General features: G+C 32.3%; 1 protein-coding gene across 1 annotated transcript in view; it reads left to right on the top strand.

The window, feature by feature from the left end:
• LOC143079325 (uncharacterized) overlaps positions 1-25636 on the top strand; it is a 186801-nt gene that overhangs the window by 64045 nt on the left and 97120 nt on the right. The window contains exon 6 of the mRNA XM_076254583.1: positions 2059-2142. Coding sequence (XP_076110698.1) covers positions 2059-2142 — 84 coding nt within the window. The remainder of the gene's footprint in view (positions 1-2058; positions 2143-25636) is intronic.

Raw genomic sequence — 25636 nt, forward strand, 5'->3', positions numbered from 1 at the left:
TTAGATTCTTAATTTTTATGCCCCACCTACGATAGTAGAGGGACGTTATGTTTTCTGGTTTGTATGTCTGTTTGTCTGTCGTACCGTCTGAGCGTCCGTTCGCCAGGATTCAGTTTAAAGTTTTTGGTCAAGGTAGTTTTTGATAAAGTTGAAGTCCAATCAACATTAAACTTAGTACACATGTTCCCCATGATATGATCTTTCTAATTTTAATGCCAAATTAAAGTTTTGACCCCAATTTCACAGTCCACTGAACATAGAAAGTGATAGTGCGAAGTTTAGGTTAAAGTTTTTGGTCAAGGTAGTTTTTGATGAAGTTGAAGTCAAATCAACTTGAAACTAAGTACACATGTTCCCTATGATATGATCTTACTAATTGAAATGCCAAATAAGAATTTTGACCCTCATTTCACGGTCCACTTAACATGGAAAATGATTGTGCGAGTGGGGCATCCGTGTACTATGGACACATATTTGTTGGTCCCGTTTTCAAATTGATCTACATTAAGGTCCAAAGGGTCCAATATTAAATTTGGTTTGATTTTAACAAAAATTGAATTCTTGGGGTTTTTTGATATGCTGAATCTAAACATGTACTTTGATTTTTGATTATTGGCCCAGTTTTCAAGTTGGTCCAAATCAGGGTCCAAAATTAAACTTTGTTTATTTTCAACAAAAATGGAATATATGAGGTTTTTTGATATGCCAAATCTTACTGTGTATGTAGATTCTTAATTGTTGGTCCCGTTTTCAAATTGGTCTACATTAAAGTCCAAAGGGTCACAGTATTGTGCAATAGCAACTATTTTCAATTGCACAGTATTGCGCAATAGCAAGAAATATTTAATTGCATAATATTGTGCAATAGCAAAAAATTTTCAATTGGAGTTATCTTTCTTTGTCCAGAATAGCAATTGAATCAACTTAAATCATTGTTTTATACAATATACAATGTATATTCACTTTTACTACCAACTGATAAATTAAAACAATCTTTACCATTCAGTGATAACAAGCACTTTATTTTACATTTTAATATTTTATGATGTATTTAAATGAGTAGTTATTGTTGCAAACTCCAGTAGAAATTTGAATTGATATCAGTTTTGGAAAAAGGGAAATGGGGATGTGAAAAAAAAAATGGGGAGGGTAAATTTTTCTCATTTCAGATTTCATAAATAAAAAGAAAATTTCTTCAAACATTTTTTTGAGAGGATTAATATTCCAACAGCATAATGAATTGCTCAAAGGCAAAAAAAATATCTTGAGTTCATTAGACCACATTCATTCTGTGTCCAAAACCTATGCTGTGTCAACTATTTAATCACAATCCAAATTTAGAGCTGAATCCAGCTTGAATGTTGTGTCCATACTTGCCCAAACCGTTCAGGGTTCAACCTCTGCGGTCGTATAAAGCTGCGCCCTTCGGAGCATCTGGTTACATTTTAATATTTTATGATGTATTTAAATGAGTAGTTATTGTTGCAAACTCCATTAGAAATTTGTATTGAGATCAGTTTTGAAATAAGGGAAAGAAAGAGGGATGTGAGAAAAAAAAATTAGGGGGGGGGGGGTTCAATTTTTCTCATTTCAGATTTCATAAATAAAAAGAAAACTTCTTCAAACATTTTTTTGATAGGATTAATATTCAACAGCATAGTGAATTGCTCAAAGGCAAAAAAAAATTTTAAGTTCATTAGACAACATTTTTTCTGTGTCAGAAACCTATGCTGTGTCAACTATTTAATTACAATTCAAATTTAGATCTGAATCCAGCTTGAATGTTGTGTCCATACTTGCCCCAACTGTTCAGGGTTTAACCTCTGTTGTCGTATAAAGCTGCGCCCTTCGGAGCATCTGGTTATAGCTTGTATTAGTAGGGAGCTTATCAAATCAAGATGATCAATTCATTTATGTAATATTAAAATTTAAGTTTCCATGTATAAAATTCGCTGAACTAATTGTAAATATACAACAAATGAAAGTGCTGAATTTTTGTCAGTAGGGTTTTCAGTTTCTGTGTTTGATTTGCATAATATATTTTTTTTAACATTTTAGGGAGAGATGTTCAATGCAAAGATGTTGCCATTGTGATTTTATTAATTTTTACATATGGCATGGTGATACCTATTGCATGGAAAGGTATTTATATATCAATTTATGACATTAAAACATTTATTATGCTTTATACAGACATTAATAATGAATAGAATTAAGTATTCAGGGCTAAACTGGCCTTGGTCATGTTGGTATTGAATATGTATGTATTGGGGCAGGAGGATTTTGCAAAAGAAAAGTCTTGCCAGGTAAACAGAAAACTAGCATTGCATGTTAAAGAAAATTTTGCTCTACAAACATTGACAATATCAGGATACAAATGTGTAAAATTTCAAAAATAAGAAATGAGCATGTCTAGCAACATGTTGAAATGAATAATCCATAGATCTGCAGAAATTCCTCCTCTTTGGAAAGTTTGCTATAGCTTGCTGGGCGCACTACTTTTGCACGCATTTGGGGATTAAAATGTTTTACATTTGCGCGCAGCTTTCGATTACATTTGCACGCATTCATTTTACAGGTAAAAATATAAATAAAAATTAAATCAAATTGTAATTGACAATATATTTTTTTTATTTTTATAATAAATATGACTATCAATTATTAATTTTGAAAATATTTCTTAATTCAAATTATATGTTAATAAACCCCAAGGGTGACTGGGGTATAGAAATATGGTCACTTGGTCTTCTCCCGACCGGCAGTAAAACGCTTGCCGAAGTGGGGCGTCCGTATGGCTGTGCGGGATGTATCAAGTTCGCAGTCACGTCCGTCAGAAGGGGACGTTAAATCCGATGCCTCGTGTAAAGAGAGTGCCACGCTCTTTGCACGTTAAGAACCCTTGCAACAACTCTTCGAGGGGTCCGTAGGTGGCCTGTTGCAAGGCAAAATGTCTGTCCCTATCCAATATACCCTCATTTTCCAGTGGCAGTCCAAATTTCCCCGACCATAATCCTAGATGGCCTCTATTACAACAACCTACCTATTGTATTTATTGTGAACTTGTTCTCGTCCTGAATATGCATGAAATATTTGCCACTGGACGTTAAGCAACCAACAATCAATCAATCATCAAAAGTTAATATTTAATTCTAAAACCAATTATAATGTGATCATTATAAACTCTGTAGTAACATGTAACTTCATTGTGAATTTTCAGGATGAAAAGTGTTTCAACTAACAGTGTTCGTTTGTAAAATTAGTAAATAATTTAAGTTAGTTTGTAAAGTTACACATGGAGTTTCGGCACATACTGTAAAGAAATGAATTTATCAATACTTTTTCCTTTATTAAAGATTAGCTATTTTTAACATTTTAACATTTCAATCTGTATACATTTCTATGATTTAGTGCTTGTGCATAATAAAATGGACTTATCTTGCTAAAAATCCCACTTCCACTTCCACCTCATCCTTGGTGAGCAGGGGAATTAGACTAACGGAATGAGTACTTATACTTGTAAATAATTGAACAAATTATGAATAAATAAGTATTATTACCTGAATTTACCTGTCAAAAAAATGCGCGCAATTGTAATCAAAAGCTGCATGCAAATGTAATGGTAATGCGCGCAAACGTAATGCACCGAGCTTGCTATATAGCATACAGCTTGCTATAGCAATATACTTCCATATGACGTCAGCCTCAGACTGGAAGTTTAATTCATTGAAATTTAAAGAGGGCCTGATATTTATTTCGATGTCTTTGTTTGGTATTTTTGCCACCACCTTAAGTTTTAGTCTTGACCGTCTGTTCATCAGTACATGTATGTCCCAAAATTGGTTTCCGTTCTTTAACTTTAGTTAACCTCAACCAAATGGTATGACACTTATTCACAATGCTTATTACCACAAAACACAGATCAAGTATGAATTTTGATGGTGTTACATTTGCTATTCATGAGTTATACCCATTTACAAACGGGTAAATTTGCTGAATTTTTTGCTTCCATTCTTCAACTTTCGTTTGCGTATAAACCATATGTTCGGAAACTTGATACACAATACTAATTACCACAAAACGCAACCAAGTTTAAATTTTGACAGCGTCTCATTTTCTGGCCTAGAGTTATGCCCCTTTACAAATGAAAAAATTGTTAAATTTTACGTTTCCATTCTCTAACTTCAGTTTGCCTCAACAAAATGTTATGAAACTCATACACTATATATATATGCTTATTGCCACAAAATATAGATCAATTTGAACTTTGTTTGTGTCTCTTTAACTGTTCTAGAGTTAAGCCCCTTTACAATGAGAAAATCACTTATTTTTTTGTTTCTGTTCTCTAACTTAAGTTTGCCTCAACCAAATGTTAAAAAACTTATACCAAATGCTTACTAAGTCTCCCAAACAAAGTTTATTGTTTTTGATCAGTTCTTATTATGTCACCCGATCGACAATGTCGGGTGACATATTGCTTTTCCTCTGTTTCTTTGTTATGTCACCTTGACGGAGGTCCGGTGACATATTGATATTGTACGATTCTTTTTTTCATATTCTTATTCCACACTTTTTGTCCAGCATAGTTCTTGGAATTCAAGGGACTAATTTTAATGGAACTATAACATAATGTTAACCACCATGTGTAGTTGTGCACCTGACTTTGGAATTAAAAAAATGGCTGCCATTGCCATGGAAACAGCAAAAATGTGAAAAATTAGAAATGTGTTCCAATTAATATGAAACTTCTATGATAGTAAGAGACTCATGCACACTTCAACATGGAACATTTTTATTTCAACTGGGGGGTCTCCTTGGCATAATTTGAAGGGGGGATGTTTCATGGAACATTCCAGAACATTAGTGTTAAAATAGTTCTACAGACATTAAATGTAATATGATGGTACATTATTATGGGGAGAACAATATGCAGCAGTAGTTTGAGTTTGGAATTTTTAAAATGGCGGCTGTTACCATGGAAACAGTAAAAATACAAAAAATATCAAAATGCTCCAAATTCATTGGAATTTAAAACAGATAGATATGCTGTCATGCCTAAATTTGCATTCACTGATTGAAAATGTCGACATGGCTGCTGTTTATGGACAATTGGCAGACCAGGGTGACATCTGCTATTGCTTGCAATGGCAATTCTAGTTATTATGGCATCCTCAACGGAGTTGGGGTGACATATTGTTATTCTACGTTTCTTTTTGTTTTTTTTATTTTTATGTCACCCAATCGACAATGTCGACAGACATATTGCTTTTCCTCTGTTTCTTTTTCCCTATTATTATTTTTTTTCTTCCACCTAATTTTGTCCGCCCACTTTCTCAGAACCAAAGGCACCAATCTATAGGATAGTTCACTAACAAGGAACCCTGACTTTCGAGTTGCAGTAAAAAGAGAAAAAAAAGGAAATGATAATACTTCCATCTGAAACATTTTCCATGGAATTCCATGGAAATATATTCCATGATGTTTCTTTTTCCATGGAATTCCATGGAAATATTTCCATCATTTCTATTGAAAATGGATTGCTCAAATTAACCTTTTGGCAAAAAAACCTGTTTAACCTTATCTGTAATAATGAACATAAAAAAACTAGGTGCAATGCATTGTTTCAGTGTGGTAAGGTCTTTTGAGTCTTGCACTGGTCAGTAAAGGCAATAAAACTCAACCATCATTTTAACCTTTAATTCAGATTAATTTTATGTAGTATAATAAATACAAAAACAAGCAAAAACTTTGGTATATGTTTTCACTGCGTTTATAACAAGAAATTAAGGTTATAAATGTCACTTCTGTCAACATGGCTTCAGTGGATCCATCTCGTAGAACAGCATTAACCATTTTTTGGAGTTTCATTTATTCCTCATGATACCTAAAAATATAATTTTAATAATAAAATGTTCTTTAAATCATGTCCTTAACACCATTATGGTTAAAAACTTTAGTGGGTGATATGCATGTTCACTTGATACTTATTTTATGGGGAAAACTTGTGCAATTAAAAGAAATCTGTTAAATCACAAATGAAAATGTTTATTTGGAATGCCTGAATTCTAACAAAATATTCTTTCCTCTTCAAAATCCTGGATTCACAACTGGTGTTTTAAACTGAAGAATACATTTAAACTAATTTCTGTGCTGTATGTATTAACTAGTCCCAAGAAACTAGTGCATGAAGTTTAAAGATTGTTTCAGCCTTTGTCTTGAATATTTGATTTTTATAATCATTGTATATAAATGTCATCATGGGTATTGTCCATGTTTTTGATCTTAGTTTTGATATGTAGTTTGTTATAAAGATACACTTTTTTACTTTTACGGATCTATGTTTCATATGCAACCATTCCACAGATCTTAAATTTTATAACCAAATTACTTTATAAGAGGATTATTAGTAATCAGTATAAGACATTATACAGTTTGTCTTGTCTTACACAATCATATTATAAGTGTAAATCTACTATCTAGTAGGTATTTTCATTATGTTATTATGTCAAACTTAAGGACCCTGCGCACAATCAAAATGGTGGAATCTAATTCAGTGTACTTACCAAAAGATATGCTCCTAAATCCAACAGTCAATGCAAGTCATCAGAGACTAAATATGCACTTTTTAATGTCAAGAACTATTTTGAACTATTTCATCTTCATCCAATGTTAATTACATTTTGTTCAGGAGAGAAGACATCTTTGCTTGTTGCCTGTATATCCATTGCAAGTTCAAATTCTAAATGTGTTTGGGGTTGTATAAGGAGTTTTCTGACTTCTTTGAAAAGTGCCCAAATTGAATACTGTTAATTACCTATATCTTGAATATTTTATATATATCATAATAAAAAATTGTCCATTTATTGTTTATTTACCATCTGTATGTTTTTAGTAATAATAATAATTGTACAAAAATGTATAAATCCATGTTCTACCCTACATTTGGCCTTGCACTGAATGTTCATGTCATTTCCTGTCCACTACACAAAGATTAATGGAAAGCAGATGGAACATTACATTTCTTTCACTGGCTCACATGTCTAATTGATGATAAAGAATTAATGCATGGAAATAATTTGTGTGTACATTTTTTCCATGCTAAAGTCATCATTCAACCCTCTTTCCATCTCAAAAATATTCTAAGTCAAGATTCTATCCTTTTTTCCATGTTAACAATATTCTATGTCAAGATTCCATCCTCTTTTCCATCTCAAAAATATTCTAAGTCCACTTTCCATCTTCTTTTCCATCTACAAAGTTTTATTAGTCTATTTTCCATCTCAAAAGTATTTTTTCCATGGAAAATGATGGAAATTTGGGGTTTTTTTTCATGGAATTTCATGGAAAAATATTCCATCACTGATGGAAAACTTATATGTGTCACTTATTCCATCATTTTCCATGGAAAAAAAAACAAATTTCTATCATTTTCCATCATTTTATCATGGAAAAAGTAGAGCTGCATGGAAAATCTAGGGATGGGATGTTACCATGGAGACAGGAACAAACATTTTAAAAAATTCAAAATGCTTCAAACTTAATGAAACTTAATAAGATTGTTGACTGGCAAGTCTAGATGAGACTTTTGACTGACAAGTCTAGATGAGACTTTTGACTGGCAAGTCCAGATGAGACTTTTGACTGGCAAGTCTATATGAGACTTTTGACTTTGCAAATTACAAAATGGCCACCTTTGCTATGGAAACTGCAAAAATATCAAAAAAATTTAAAATGATTTGAACTTAGTGAAAATTCATATTATTGTTAACTGGCATGTATAGGTGAGACTTTTGACTTGGAAATTTTCAAAATGGCTGCCTTTGCCATGGAAACATCAAAAATATGATAAATATTAAAATGCTCTAAATGTACTGAAAATTTACAGAAAGATGTATAACCATGCATGCATATATGTGCATTCATTGTCAAAAGTTTTTGAAATGACTGCCGCTTAGTGGCAAAGGGGGAAGGGTGACATCCCCTTTTGCTTGCAATGGCAATTCTAGTTCTTCAAATTCGCTTTATTTTATTTCATTTTTTTGTTTGTTTTTTTCAATGTTACCTTTGTATTATAAATCATGTTTATTAATATATTTACCTCGTGTTACACATATATGTGTCTGAGCGTTGCTTTACAATAAAATCTTAAAATCTATTATGTATGAAGTAATGTGGAATTGTGATTTGATGGCCATAAATTTACAACATCTTTGTTAAAAAATGTGCAAAAAAAATTTAAAATACTCATAACACTTTGGTTTTGTACATTTCATGAGCAGAAGATTATATAATATAGTCAAATACTAACTTATAACCAAATCAAAGTATCATATTTTACATGAATTTTAAGAAAATCAACAAAAACTGACCAAAAAAAAAACTTATTTTTTGCAGAGATATACCTCCCTTTCCAATGTTAATTTCCATAATTTAAAAATACCAAATTTTTGTTTTCCTCAAGTAAGATTTTATGGGACTTTTTTCTGTGTACATTTGGGGCTTAATGCTATAGATTAAAACTAATACATTTTCTGTTCCAATTAGTTTTGAGGTTCAAACTTAGTTTGACTGGACTACAAATAATTTAACCTATTCAGGACTCAGAAATTTTGTACCTGTGACTTTTTTAAGTCTATAAAATGACTATCAATGTTTGAAAGTTGCAACATCTATAAATTAACTTTAACTATATGAAGGTTGTTTTAATCATATTTGCACTGTAACAACCTTCTCAGAGTTGAAAATGTTTATTTATGACTTTTTCAACATTTTTAGTGTTTGGACATTTTATTAAATGATTGTTACAACTTTCAAATGGTTGCAAAAGTCGTATTAAAACTGTGACATATTTCAGCTGTTACAATTTTTACAAACATAATCAGTCTTAGAACGACTGTTACTGCTATGGACAGTTGTTTTTTCGTCCATTAGATATTTTTCTTTTAATGCAATCTTACTGACCTGGAATCAATTTCACAAAACATCGTAAGTTTAAGTCTTAAGTGTTATACTTAAGACTTTCCTAAGTGCAATCCTAAGACAATTTCACAAAGCATATCGTAAGTTTTAATCCTACACTTAGGACCACTCTTACGATTAAAACTTAAGTCTTATCTTACGACCGCTCTTTAGATATAAATACCTTAGCAACGTTCTTTCGTTTCATCGAAGCATGCGCAGCGGTATCTCCCAACAAAACGGGACGAAATACTTTCCACGTAGATCTGATGGAAATAACAAAAAGAAAGCCACACTATTCAGAGAGGCACAGTTACATCCAACATTTCTGTGATTAGGGGAGAGTTCGGGCAAAATCATGACTATCCAAGACAAAAACAAGTACCTGTTGGGCACAGGTTGTCGAAATCTTTTTTTTTTCATTGCCCATGTAACAGTATGGCAAAATTAGGAGAACAAATGGTCTATCCTTCATTCTAGTGAAAAAGTGCAATTACTTATTTATGCATTTATACATGCAAAGAAATTGCTTCGGCCGTTGAATTAACTAACGTTGATCATTTGTCACATTGCACAGGGGCTGGTCCACGTAAGGGCGTAATGGGCGTGCGCCCCCCCCCCACCCCTTTTGCCAAAAAAAACAAAAACTATCGTCATTAGCTTATATTGTATTGAATATGGCAATTTATCATATTCATTAATTAAACACATACTCTGATTTCTTTTTATACTGATTCCCCTATCCGATTGGTGACTGGGACACCTTTTTAAACAACCAAAACGGTAAGTAAATCTATGCATGAAATGGTAGTTTTGTGTGACACTTCCCCAATGGCAATTCTACATCTACCCGGGGGTACTCACTATATATATGATACCGGAGCGGGTATGTTCCGACACACGGGGTTGCATTTTCAGCTAAATTGTTTGAAATTGGGTTAATATGTTTTTTTCTCCTTGCATTTGAAGGGGTCAGATTTGACTATCTAGAACGGGGTATTATAAATACAATGTTACCCTATTGTTTCATAAGGGTGAATGTTTGGTATTATTAAAATATTTAAACCCACTGCAATTGTTTGCACCTGTCCTAAGTCAGGAATCTGATGTTCATTAGTTGTCGTTTGTTGATGTGATTCATAAGTGTTTCTCGGTTTTTTTATATATGGTTTTCCCGTTTGAGTGGTTTTACACTAGTAATTTTTGGGGTCCTTTATATCTTGCTATTCGGTGTGAGCCAAGAATCCGTGTTAAAGACCGTACTTTGACCTGTAATGGTTTACTTTTGTAAATTGTGACTCAGATGGAGAGTTGTCTCATTGCGGCACTCATACCACATCTTTTTATATCTACAAAATTGAAAAAAACGTTTTAAACCTAGTATGATTGCGTTGGATAAATACCGCAATTTTTATACGTGTGCATGCAAAACAAATTTCATGGTAAAGGGGTTTAAATACAGCACAAACGACATTTTCCCCCAAAAAAAGACCAAAACTGTGAAAAGGTATATCTTAACAAAACGAGTATTAGTTCAGAAAAAGCTATCGTTAAAGATTTATTTTTCATACACGTTTCATATAACATTTTAACTAAAATTTAAAACTTCTACCAAAGATTTGATATCCACATGTTAATCAATACATAATTTGAATGATCCGAAGGCAGACTATTTTCACAAATTTGTCTATCATGGAGGCTGTTATAATTCTTCATGATTTGATGCTAAATTGTTAAAATCCAGGAGCTTCTGACCTTCCCCATGGACCCTATACAAGGGCAACCTGAATTATGCCTCCCTTTCTTAAAATCCTGGCCTATGACTATTGAAATGTAAAGTAACGCCTCATACCCTAGAATTTGGAATTTCTCGTTATTGGTTTTCTGCTGGTTGGATCCACCCATTCATTTTAATGTACCGTAGACAATTAATCGAGAGAATTCGGCATCAACCCTGATACTTTAACTATTAAATATACATGCTACAAGTCAGGAACTGTTATATTAGTGCACTTCACAATTATTTTATTTTTTTAGCCAACAAGTGTGGACACAGATGAGTGTGGATAGTATGTTTGGATGTTTGACAGTGTTTTATGATAAATGTAGTTTTATGATTTTCCTATATGTGTTATTAACTGTGTTGCACGATGACAACCAACCTGAGCATTAGGAGTGTTGTTTATTTTATATTTAGTTTAGTTTTTATGTTCCAAACGTGCATGGAAGAGACACTAATTGCATTAGTTACCAAATGATTAGGATAGAATATGTTCCACATCTTTGATTTTGGTAGCCAAAAAAAGGTCCAAAATTTTTTGAGATTGTATTCTACGCCCCCTTTTTCAAATATCCTGGAAACGCCCCTGATTGCATAAGCGACACGTACATGTATGCAGGTCAAATCTTCATCTATTAATTGGTGCCGTAGAAGGTCCACCACAGTTATGAGCGAGGATTTCTTGGCAAATAATAGAAAGCTCAGGGGTTAGGATTTATAAAACAGAAAAGGTAAAGTGGCAAATATTCATGTTTATTTTAAACGCAGAGAGGTACAACCGGCACCCTTAGCCAAAAATAAATCTTCTTTTTTCTTTATGTGCCTTCGGACTTTATGTTTTGAATTGTAGGTCAACTTTCTATATTTGGTATTTATTCTATAAATGTTGGTCCAACGTGGTACAAATCATGTAATGCAGGAATATAGTATTTTGGAGTTGGGCAATTTCTTATTTTAAGGCGGGGACTTCAAGCAGACAACAGCATGTGTAATTAGCGGCAGTGTAGATTTTATTTTTGAATAAAGAGAGTTGTCCGTCCTGTACATGGATTAATCGATTAGAAAGCAATATTAAATTGGAAAGTCTCATTCAAGGGATAAAAGCATGTGTTCCAAACGGAATATTTGTATCTTATGAACTCTAAATATTTTTAAAAAAAAAAGTTAGACTAAATGTGAATGGTCTTCTTTGTTTCTCCCATGCCATGAAATTGCCTCCGTTGAAAGTTTGCAAATACCCCATAGAGCAAATTAAACGGATGATAAATATTGACCATTTGCAATTGGTACATTGTCGTGTTCTAAGCGACACGTGCATGCAGGTCATATATTAATTTGTTGAATGAAACTAAATCTGTATCTACTAATGGGTGCCGTAGGAGGTCCACTGGAATTTTTAGTGAGGATTTCTTGGCATGGTGCACTTTGTTTGAATACTGAGTAAGTTATAGACATTGAAATACAAAAATATCAATGAAAATTAGTAGAATTGTTAGAGATAAGCAAAAACACTTATTTTAGGCAGCTATTACGAGTCCTATGATAGTATCTCCTCAGGGTTAGCGCACAGGTACTTCGTCTTGTGAATATAAGAAGGGAAATATGAAAAATAACGATTATGAGTAAAAAACCTGACACATAGCATTTTTGCGCCTGTCCCAAGTCACGTGCCTCTGGACTTTGTTAGTCTGGTAGGATTTTTGATTTTAGTTTCTTGTGTATAATTTGGAGTTTAGTATGACGTCCATTTTCACTGAACTAGTTTATATATTTGTTTAGGGGCCAGCTGAAGGATACCCTCCGGTTGAGGGAGTTTCACGCTGCATTGAAGACCTATTGGTGACTTTCTGCTGGTGTCTGTTCTATGGTTGGGTTGTTGTCTTTTTGTCACATTCCCCATTTCCATTCTCAATTTTATAAAAGTATAACAACACTTCGATTGCTGTTCTTCATTCTAAACTAGCTATGAAGCCCTAAAAAATTAGCAAAACTCATACTTCACTTAACATAAGAACCCTTTTGGTTCAAATTGTTAGTGTTGAAAGTAGATTAAGCCATGATGCAAATGCCCTACATGAGCTGTGGTCTTTTGATGAAATGGTAGTATGTTGCATAAGTCGAGTATATATGGATATGATTTGATTAATTTTCTTACTTATTCAAACTTTCCAAATCAAGTGAATGTATTATTTCCTTATTTTGATGTCATACCATTAGGACGAATCAATGGTTATCTATTCTAAGATAAATTGGAACTCTAATTGAAAATCAAGCTTTAAGGAATTATATTACAATTACGCTTACTACTTCAATGTAGTACATAACTTAAATGCGGACTACATGTATTTTCCTATTTTGAATCTATTTTCTTATTTTGAACATTTTTGTGTATTATATAAAAGGTCTAGAAGTATTTACAAACATTGAACTCGCTTATTTCAAAAGCTGGAAATATAGTAAAATTTGTAAGGAGATCTGGTTAATCCAAATGGAGATCTAAGGTATATGATAAACTCTCAAGTAATAATGATACACTTTATTTCAACAATACTATAAACTGATGAATATATGCATTTTTAACCGGATTTTTGTGACAAAAATGTCGGTTATTGATTTGGGGATGTACGGCGGGCGGCCGGGCGGCCGGGCGGCCGGGCGGGCGGGCGGCAATCAAATGTTGTCCGTGCATTAACTCATGAACCGTTCAACCAAAGCTTTTAAAATTTTAATATGTTATTACTGACAACTATACGAAGGTCAAGTTCAATAATGGCGATTTTGACTTTTACCGTTCAGGAGTTCTGGTTCTTGAAAGGCGGCAATCAAATGTTGTCCGTGCATTAACTCATGAACCGTTCAACCAAAGCTTTTAAAATTTTAATATGTTATTACTGACAACTATACGGAGGTCAAGTTCAATAATTGCGATTTTGACTTTTACCGTTCAGGAGTTATGGTTCTTGAAAGATTGAAAAATGGAGTTTTCAGTCGTGTCCGTGCATTTACTCATGAACTGTTCTACCAAAGCTTCCCAAATTTTAATATGTTGTTACTGATGACAGAATGGAGGTCAAGTTTAATAATGACGATTTTGACTTTTACCGTTCAGGAGTTATGGTTCTTGAAAGATTGAAAAATGGAGTTTCCAGTCGTGTCCGTGCATTTATGCATGAACTGTTCTACCAAAGCTTCCGAAATTTTAATATGCTGTTACTGATGACAAAATGGAGGTCAAGTTCAATAATGACGATTTTGACTTTTACCGTTCAGGAGTTATGGTTCTTGAAAGATTGAAAAATGGTGTTTCCCGTCGTGTCCGTGCATTTTCTCATGAACCATTCAACCAAAGCTTTTGAAATTTTAATATGTTGTTACTGATGACAAAATAGAGGTCAAGTTCCATAATGACGATTTTGACTTTTACTGTTCAGGAGTTATGGTTCTTGAAAGATCGTAAAATGGCGTTTCCATTCACGTTGTTGCATTTACTCATGAACCATTCAATCTAAGCTTTTCAAATATTATTATTTCAAAATGTTGATACTGATGACAAAATAGAGGTCAAATTTGATATTGATGATTTTCACTTTCACCATTCATCAGTAATGATATCATCTGATATTGCCAGGACACAAATAAATGTAAATAAATCCGGTTTGCTGTCGTTGTGACAGCCTCTTGTTCTATTTTCTTTTAAATTATAGGTTTTATTTTATCAAACTATTTTACTAAAGTAATCGAAATGTAATCGATGATAACATCATAATTTTTGCTGTAATCGATTAAATTACGATTACATGTAATCGAAAATATGGTCAATTACAGATTACTGTCGATTACTTGAAAAAATGTAATCAATTACAATTGATTATGATTATAGATTACGATTACCCCATTCCTGCTTCATACTATGCCATATGCTGGTGCTCGTTAAATAGCTTGTGAATCACCGCCTCTCCCGGGGTAATATTCATTGTCACCTTGTAATGTGTCCATACACCGGAGTTAGGCTCTCCTATGGAACTGTTATTTTATCGTATAATTACGTTAATCCTGAATTTCATGACATATAAGCCACTGGACATTGAGTGACCACTATGCGTATCTCTTCCAAGCATGTTTACTGTTTAATCTTCATTATGAAATCCACAATATATATGATGCAAAATTGTAGATTTATTTTCTTGATATACATTAAGGTGCTAATATGTGTATGCGTTGGCCCTTGAATTGGAAAACGGTAGCGGTTTATTATCTCGGCATCTGTACACATATAAAGTGGGGTCGTACGGTCTCTACATATGCTTTTTCTACGTAAGTGGCATATAAAGAAAAAACAATTGGCAACGCTGCAATCATTTTATAAATACTTAAGATAATCGTAAGAGTGGTCGTAAGTATTTCTTAGACACTTAAGTGTGGATAGAGGCACTCTTAAGTTTACGATCAAAGTTGGTCGTAAGTTTTGACATAAGTTCTTTTGTGAAATTGGTTTTTGACTTAAGCCTTGACGTAAGTGTAATCTTAGACTTACGATGTTTTGTGAAACTGGCCCCTGGTCATTAATTTTAATTTTAAAACTGAATTTTTATTTTATTAAATACAATCAATATTTATCTATAAAAATGTTAATTAATTTCACTGGAAAAAATATTGTTAGATATGAGAATTTAATTAACAATTTCTTTTTATCAGGTCAACATTTTTCGTAACGTAATTTTCGACTGTAAAATCTGTCCAGTCAAGTTCTTTTGTAGAAAATCATTTTTTTTTTATAAAGATTATATTTTCATATAATATGTTTATTAATTTGGCTGATTTCTCAATTTCATGAAAAACAACTGCAAAACAAAAGATCGAGATATTAACACTTTTTGTCTTTCAGTTCAATATATTTAAAGTGTTCATCAGCGAATGTGAAGCTCGTCTGGTCAGTTTATATTTTCGTATGCTTTATTTACATGTATTGATCTCATAGATTTCTTAGTTTCATGATAAAATATTGTAAAACAAGAGATATTAATACTTTTTGTTGATCAATACAATATATCCTAAGCATATACATTAGCGATTGTGAAATCCCTCAGGTCAACTTTCTTCTTATATTTTTATGCCCCACCTACGATATTAGAGGGGCATTATGTTTTTTTGTCTGTGCATCCATTCATCCGTCCATTTGTCTGTCCGTTCGTCCTTTTGTTTGTCTGTCCCGCTTCAGGTTAAAGTTTTTGGTCGAGGTAGTTTTTGATGCAGTTGAAGTTCAATCAACCTGAAACATGTTCCTTATATTATGATCTTTCAAATTTTAATGCCAAATTAGAGTTCTGACCCAAATTTCACCGTCCACTGAACATAGAAAATGATAGTGCGAGTGGGGAATCCGTGTACTGGGACACATTCTTGTTATTTCATGTAGTTTAGCATTTCAAAGGTCTCTAAATATGAAAAAAATCAATCAAAGTTAGCATCATTTATATCTCATCCAGTCATGATCCTGTCACTATCAGGTTAATTGTCCTGTCATTCGTGTAATCTCATGGATTCACCAGAAATGTTTGACTATTTAAGGCAAAAGATCAGGTCAGTAAGATTGCATTAACTTCAAATTTTGTTTTGTGAATTATGTTAAAATGACCGTCTCTTAAGAAAGTCTTGAAAATTAAAATCAGATGTCTGTTTCATGCTTTTCCAAGACAATTTTCTGTAAATTTATAAATGGCCGGTATACATGACAGTTTTGCAAGCCATGCAATCATACCATATTTTCTTTTTATACGCACGTTTACTGGAAGTTTTATGGTATACCGGTGACTGTCTGTCTGTCTGTCAGTCTGTCTTCAACATGTCAGACATTTACTCAAAAACGCTGAAACTAATATGCATGAAACTTTGATGAATTGTTTATATCTATTGATGTGAGCTCCCTTTTGATTTTTATATATTTTGGATTTACCGTTTTCAAGTTTTGGAGTTTTATTCATTAAAAAGGAGGGGGGATTTTTGCAGTTTTTAGATAATTACTCAAAAATAATTTCACCAACTTGCAATAAAATTTGGCAAATTGTTTAATTTTCGCCATGAGCTTTCCCCTAAAGATTTTTTATACGACCTCAAAAATTGAAAATTTTTTGGTCGTATATTGGTATCAAGATGGCGTCGTCGTCGTCAGAAGACATTTGGTTTTCGCACTCTAACTTTAGTAAAAGTAAATAGAAATCTATGAAATTTAAACACAAGGTTTATGACCATAAAAGGAAGGTTGGGATTGATTTTGGGTGCTTTGGTCCCAACCGTTCAGAATAAGGGGCCAAAAAGGGCCCAAATAAGCATTTTTCTTGATTTTCGCACAATAACTTTAGTATAAGTAAACAGAAATATATGAAATTTTAACAAAAGGTCTATGACCACAAAAGGAAGGTTGGGATTGATTTTGGGAGTTTTAGTCCCAACAGTTTAGGATTTAGGGGCAAGAAACAGGTCCCAAATAAGCATTTTTCTTGGTTTTTGCACAATAACTTTAGGCCACACCAATTTAATTTCTTGTTCTACGGATTTTTGGACTCCAAAATTTGGGGCAAGCGAGATATTTGAAAATTTTAATAAAAAAATATTTAATTTGCAAATTTTTGAGTCGAAGCTTGAAAAGTAAATTAAGGCGAGCGATTATATTTTTTTTTTGTAAACATAAAATAGTAGGTTTTCACAATATTAAAACTTGATTTATCACTTGTACTTTGACATTTCTTTAATTTCTGAAGTATTTTTTCCCTGTTCACCAAGAAATAATTAAATCTGGTCTATGTATGTGTGACTGACAATGATACAATTCTCCATCCAAGTCATAATCAGTTTGGGGGCAACCCCTTAATGTTATAAATATCCCTTTTACATGTTTTTTGAGGGATCAATATAAGTTATAATATATTTGTTTGTACAAAAGGGCTCATATTTTCTCAAAGAACTATATATTTATCTGGTATTAAATGGTCAAAACATGTCCAAGAATTTTGTAATATTCCTGGACTTTAACCATGTTAAATTAACACATTACTTTAACAGTTTAATATTATTCAAAATAAATTGCCAGAACTTTTTGAATTAAAGGTCTAGAGTAGGGGGTTCAAAATACCGCAGGGGGTCAAAATACCATGGCAAAGTAAAATTTTCAAAATATCTTTTCCAGCATGTTTAATAAATACAAACTACTTTTTGGTGTATTCTAACTACATAAAAGAGTTAGAATTGCCAGATTTTTTTTAATTAAAGATCAAGAGTAGGGGGTTCATTATACCGCAGGAGGGTCAAAATACCATGGCAAAGTAACATTTTGAAATGTCTTTTCCAGCAAGTTAAATACATACAAACTACTTTTTGGTATATTCTAACTACATAAAAGAGTTAGAATTGCCAGATTTTTTTTAATTAAAGGTCTAGAGTAGGGGATTAAAAATACCGCAGGGGTCAAAATACCATGACAAAGTAAAATTTTCAAAATATCTTTTCCAGCAAGTTTAATACATACAGACTACTTTTTGGTGTATTCTAACTACATAAAAGAGTTAGAATTGCCAGAATTTTTCTTCATTAAAGGTCTAGGGTAGGGGGTTCAAAATACCGCAGGGGGTCAAAATACCATGGCAAAGTAAAATTTTCAAAATATTTTTTCCAGCAGGTTCAATAAATACAAACTACTTTTTGGTGTATTCTAACTACATAAAAGAGTAAGAATTGCCAGATAATCAGAAATTAAAGGTCTAGAGTAGGGGGTTCAATATACAGCAGGGGGGTCAAAATACCATGGCAGAATAAAATTTTCAAAATATCTTTTCCAGCAAGTTAAATACATACAAACTACTTGTTGGTGTATTCAAACTACTTAAAAGAGTTAGAATTGTCAGATATTTAGAAATTAAAGGTCTAGAGTATGGGGTTCATTATACCACAGGAGGGTCAAAATACCATGGCAAAGTAAAATTTTCGAAATATCTTTTCCAGCAAGTTAAATACATACAAACTTTTTTATACCAGGTTAAGATTACCTTAACCGTAATTGGCACACCTTTTTGGAATTTTGGATCCTCAATGCTCTTCAACTTTATACTTGTTTGGCTTTATAAATATTTTGATTTGAGCGTCACTGATGAGTCTTATGTAGACGAAACGCGCGTCTGGCGTACTAAATTATAATCCTGGTACCTTTGATAACTATTTAACATGATGGAAAAATGTTTTGAAAATTTTACTTTGCCATGGTATTTCCCCCCCCCCCCTTTTTGCAGTATATTGAACCCCCTACTATAGACCTTGAATTTCAAAAATTTAACCAGCTGTTCTAACCCCTTTACATAGTAATAATACTGTAATAAGTTGTTTGTATGTATTTAACATGATGGAAAAGATAGTTTGAAAATTTTACTTAGCCATGGTATTTTGACCCCCTGCAATATTGAATCCCCTTCTATAGACCTTGAATTTCAAAAATTCAAAATTCAAGCTATTTTAACTCCTTAACATAGTTATAATACTCCAATAAGTGGTTTGTATGTATTAAACATGCTGGAAAAGATATTTTGAAAATTTTACTTAGACATGGTATTTTGACCCCCCTGCGGTATATTGAACCCCCTATTATAGACCTTGAATTTCAAAATTTCAAGCTATTTCAACTCCTTAACATAGTTATAATACTCTAATAAGTAGTTTTTATGTATTAAACATGCTGGAAAAGATATTTTGAAAATTTTACTTTGCCATGGTATTTTGACCCCCCTACTATTGACCTTGAATTTCAAAAATTCAAAATTCAAGCTATTTTAACTCCTTAACATAGTTTTAATACTCCAATAAGTAGTTTGTATGTATTTAATATACTGGAAGAGATATTTTGAAAATTTTACTTAGCCATGGTATTTTGACCCCCCTGCGGTATATTGAACCCCCTACTATAGACCTTGAATTTCAAAATTTCAAGCTATTTCAACTCCTTAACATAGTTTTAATACTCCAATAAGTGGTTTGCATGTATTAAACATGCTGGAAAAGATATTTTGAAAATTTTACTTAGCCATGGTATTTTGACCTCCCTGCGGTATATTGAACCCCTACTATAGACCGTGAATTTCAAAAAATCCAGCTATTTTAACTCCTTGACATAGTTATAATACTCTAATAAGTAGTTTGTATGTATTTAACATGCTGGAAAAGATATTTTGAAAATTTTACTTTGCCATGGTATTTTGACTCCCCTACTATTGACCTTGAATTTCAAAAATTCAAAATTCAAGCTATTTTAACTCCTTAACATAGTTTTAATACTCCAATAAGTAGTTTGTATGTATTTAATATACTGGAAGAGATATTTTGAAAATTTTACTTAGCCATGGTATTTTGACCCCCCTGCGGTATATTGAACCCCCTACTATAGACCTTGAATTTCAAAATTTCAAGCTATTTCAACTCCTTAACATAGTTTTAATACTCCAATAAGTGGTTTGCATGTATTAAACATGCTGGAAAAGATATTTTGAAAATTTTACTTAGCCATGGTATTTTGACCCCCCTGCGGTATATTGAACCCCCTACTATAGACCTTGAATTTTAAAATTTCAAGCTATTTCAACTCCTTAACATAGTTTTAATACTCCAATAAGTGGTTTGCATGTATAAAACATGCTGGAAAAGATATTTTGAAAATTTTACTTAGCCATGGTATTTTGACCCCCTGCGGTATATTGAACCCCCTACTATAGACCTTGAATTTCAAAAAATCCAGCTATTCTAAATCCTTAACATAGATATATTACTCCAATAAGTAGTTTGTATGTATTTAACATGCTGGAAAAGATATTTTGAAAATTTTACTTTGCCATGGTATTTTGACCCCCGTGCGGTATATTGAACCCTACTATAGACCTTGAATTTCAAAAATTTAAAATTCAAGCTATTTTAACTCCTTAACATAGTTTTAATACTCCAATAAGTAGTTTGTATGTATTTAACATATTGGAATAGATATTTTGAAAATTTTACTTAGCCATGGTATTTTGACCTCCCTGCGGTATATTGAACCCCTACTATAGACCGTGAATTTCAAAAAATCCAGCTATTTTAACTCCTTGACATAGTTATAATACTCTAATAAGTAGTTTGTATGTATTTAACATGCTGGAAAAGATATTTTGAAAATTTTACTTTGCCATGGTATTTTGACTCCCCTACTATTGACCTTGAATTTCAAAAATTCAAAATTCAAGCTATTTTAACTCCTTAACATAGTTTTAATACTCCAATAAGTAGTTTGTATGTATTTAATATACTGGAAGAGATATTTTGAAAATTTTACTTAGCCATGGTATTTTGACCCCCCTGCGGTATATTGAACCCCCTACTATAGACCTTGAATTTCAAAATTTCAAGCTATTTCAACTCCTTAACATAGTTTTAATACTCCAATAAGTGGTTTGCATGTATTAAACATGCTGGAAAAGATATTTTGAAAATTTTACTTAGCCATGGTATTTTGACCCCCCTGCGGTATATTGAACCCCCTACTATAGACCTTGAATTTTAAAATTTCAAGCTATTTCAACTCCTTAACATAGTTTTAATACTCCAATAAGTGGTTTGCATGTATAAAACATGCTGGAAAAGATATTTTGAAAATTTTACTTAGCCATGGTATTTTGACCCCCTGCGGTATATTGAACCCCCTACTATAGACCTTGAATTTCAAAAAATCCAGCTATTCTAAATCCTTAACATAGATATATTACTCCAATAAGTAGTTTGTATGTATTTAACATGCTGGAAAAGATATTTTGAAAATTTTACTTTGCCATGGTATTTTGACCCCCGTGCGGTATATTGAACCCTACTATAGACCTTGAATTTCAAAAATTTAAAATTCAAGCTATTTTAACTCCTTAACATAGTTTTAATACTCCAATAAGTAGTTTGTATGTATTTAACATATTGGAATAGATATTTTGAAAATTTTACTTAGCCATGGTATTTTGACCCCCCTGCGGTATATTGAACCCCCTACTATAGACCTTGAATTTCAAAAAATCCAGCTATTCTAAATCCTTAACATAGATATATTACTCCAATAAGTAGTTTGTATGTATTTAACATACTGGAGAGATATTTTGAAAATTTTACTTAGCCATGGTATTTTGACCTCCCTGCGGTATATTGAACCCCTACTATAGACCGTGAATTTCAAAAATTCAAGCTATTTTAACTCTTTGACATAGTTATAATACTCAAGTAAGTAGTTTGTATGTATTAAACATGCTGGAAAAGATATTTTGAAAATTTTACTTAGCCATGGTATTTTGACCCCCCTGCGGTATAATGAACCCCCTACTATAGACCTTGAATTTCAAAATTTCAAGCTATTTCAACTCCTTAACATAGTTTTAATACTCCAATAAGTGGTTTGCATGTATTAAACATGCTGGAAAAGATATTTTGAAAATTTTACTTAGCCATGGTATTTTGACCCCCCTGCGGTATATTGAACCCCCTACTATAGACCTTGAATTTCAAAATTTCAAGCTATTTCAACTCCTTAACATAGTTTTAATACTCCAATAAGTGGTTTGCATGTATTAAACATGCTGGAAAAGATATTTTGAAAATTTTACTTTGCCATGGTATTTTGACTCCCCTACTATTGACCTTGAATTTCAAAAATTCAAAATTCAAGCTATTTTAACTCCTTAACATAGTTTTAATACTCCAATAAGTAGTTTGTATGTATTTAATATACTGGAAGAGATATTTTGAAAATTTTACTTAGTCATGGTATTTTGACCCCCCTGCGGTATATTGAACCCCCTACTATAGACCTTGAATTTCAAAATTTCAAGCTATTTCAACTCCTTAACATAGTTTTAATACTCCAATAAGTGGTTTGCATGTATTAAACATGCTGGAAAAGATATTTTGAAAATTTTACTTAGCCATGGTATTTTGACCCCCCTGCGGTATATTGAACCCCCTACTATAGACCTTGAATTTTAAAATTTCAAGCTATTTCAACTCCTTAACATAGTTTTAATACTCCGATAAGTGTTTTGCATGTATTAAACATGCTGGAAAAGATATTTTGAAAATTTTACTTAGCCATGGTATTTTGACCCCCTGCGGTATATTGAACCCCCTACTATAGACCTTGAATTTCAAAAAATCCAGCTATTCTAAATCCTTAACATAGATATATTACTCCAATAAGTAGTTTGTATGTATTTAACATATTGGAAGAGATATTTTGAAAATTTTACTTAGCCATGGTATTTTGACCCCCCTGCGGTATATTGAACCCCCTACTATAGACCTTGAATTTCAAAAAATCCAGCTATTCTAAATCCTTAACATAGATATATTACTCCAATAAGTAGTTTGTATGTATTTAACATACTGGAAGAGATATTTTAAAAATTTTACTTAGCCATGGTATTTTGACCTCCCGGCGGTATATTGAACCCCTACTATAGACCGTGAATTTCAAAAATTCAAGCTATTTTAACTCCTTGACATAGTTATAATACTCTAATAAGTAGTTTGTATGTATTAAACATGCTGGAAAAGATATTTTGAAAATTTTACTTTGCCATGGTATTTTGACTCCCCTACTATTGACCTTGAATTTCAAAAATTCAAAATTCAAGCTATTTTAACTCCTTAACATAGTTTTAATACTCCAATAAGTAGTTTGTATGTATTTAATATACTGGAAGAGATATTTTGAAAATTTTACTTAGCCATGGTATTTTGACCCCCCTGCGGTATATTGAACCCCCTACTATAGACCTTGAATTTCAAAAATTCAAAATTCAAGCTATTTCAACTCCTTAACATAGTTTTAATACTCCAATAAGTGGTTTGCATGTATTAAACATGCTGGAAAAGATATTTTGAAAATTTTACTTAGCCATGGTATTTTGACCCCCCTGCGGTATATTGAACCCCCTACTATAGACCTTGAATTTTAAAATTTCAAGCTATTTCAACTCCTTAACATAGTTTTAATACTCCAATAAGTGGTTTGCATGTATAAAACATGCTGGAAAAGATATTTTGAAAATTTTACTTAGCCATGGTATTTTGACCCCCTGCGGTATATTGAACCCCCTACTATAGACCTTGAATTTCAAAAAATCCAGCTATTCTAAATCCTTAACATAGATATATTACTCCAATAAGTAGTTTGTATGTATTTAACATGCTGGAAAAGATATTTTGAAAATTTTACTTTGCCATGGTATTTTGACCCCCGTGCGGTATATTGAACCCTACTATAGACCTTGAATTTCAAAAATTTAAAATTCAAGCTATTTTAACTCCTTAACATAGTTTTAATACTCCAATAAGTAGTTTGTATGTATTTAACATATTGGAATAGATATTTTGAAAATTTTACTTAGCCATGGTATTTTGACCCCCCTGCGGTATATTGAACCCCCTACTATAGACCTTGAATTTCAAAAAATCCAGCTATTCTAAATCCTTAACATAGATATATTACTCCAATAAGTAGTTTGTATGTATTTAACATACTGGAGAGATATTTTGAAAATTTTACTTAGCCATGGTATTTTGACCTCCCTGCGGTATATTGAACCCCTACTATAGACCGTGAATTTCAAAAATTCAAGCTATTTTAACTCTTTGACATAGTTATAATACTCAAGTAAGTAGTTTGTATGTATTAAACATGCTGGAAAAGATATTTTGAAAATTTTACTTAGCCATGGTATTTTGACCCCCCTGCGGTATAATGAACCCCCTACTATAGACCTTGAATTTCAAAATTTCAAGCTATTTCAACTCCTTAACATAGTTTTAATACTCCAATAAGTGGTTTGCATGTATTAAACATGCTGGAAAAGATATTTTGAAAATTTTACTTAGCCATGGTATTTTGACCCCCCTGCGGTATATTGAACCCCCTACTATAGACCTTGAATTTCAAAATTTCAAGCTATTTCAACTCCTTAACATAGTTTTAATACTCCAATAAGTGGTTTGCATGTATTAAACATGCTGGAAAAGATATTTTGAAAATTTTACTTTGCCATGGTATTTTGACTCCCCTACTATTGACCTTGAATTTCAAAAATTCAAAATTCAAGCTATTTTAACTCCTTAACATAGTTTTAATACTCCAATAAGTAGTTTGTATGTATTTAATATACTGGAAGAGATATTTTGAAAATTTTACTTAGTCATGGTATTTTGACCCCCCTGCGGTATATTGAACCCCCTACTATAGACCTTGAATTTCAAAATTTCAAGCTATTTCAACTCCTTAACATAGTTTTAATACTCCAATAAGTGGTTTGCATGTATTAAACATGCTGGAAAAGATATTTTGAAAATTTTACTTAGCCATGGTATTTTGACCCCCCTGCGGTATATTGAACCCCCTACTATAGACCTTGAATTTTAAAATTTCAAGCTATTTCAACTCCTTAACATAGTTTTAATACTCCGATAAGTGTTTTGCATGTATTAAACATGCTGGAAAAGATATTTTGAAAATTTTACTTAGCCATGGTATTTTGACCCCCTGCGGTATATTGAACCCCCTACTATAGACCTTGAATTTCAAAAAATCCAGCTATTCTAAATCCTTAACATAGATATATTACTCCAATAAGTAGTTTGTATGTATTTAACATATTGGAAGAGATATTTTGAAAATTTTACTTAGCCATGGTATTTTGACCCCCCTGCGGTATATTGAACCCCCTACTATAGACCTTGAATTTCAAAAAATCCAGCTATTCTAAATCCTTAACATAGATATATTACTCCAATAAGTAGTTTGTATGTATTTAACATACTGGAAGAGATATTTTAAAAATTTTACTTAGCCATGGTATTTTGACCTCC

Source organism: Mytilus galloprovincialis, chromosome 6 (assembly GCF_965363235.1).
Source record: "Mytilus galloprovincialis chromosome 6, xbMytGall1.hap1.1, whole genome shotgun sequence".
Classification (NCBI taxonomy): domain Eukaryota; kingdom Metazoa; phylum Mollusca; class Bivalvia; order Mytilida; family Mytilidae; genus Mytilus; species Mytilus galloprovincialis.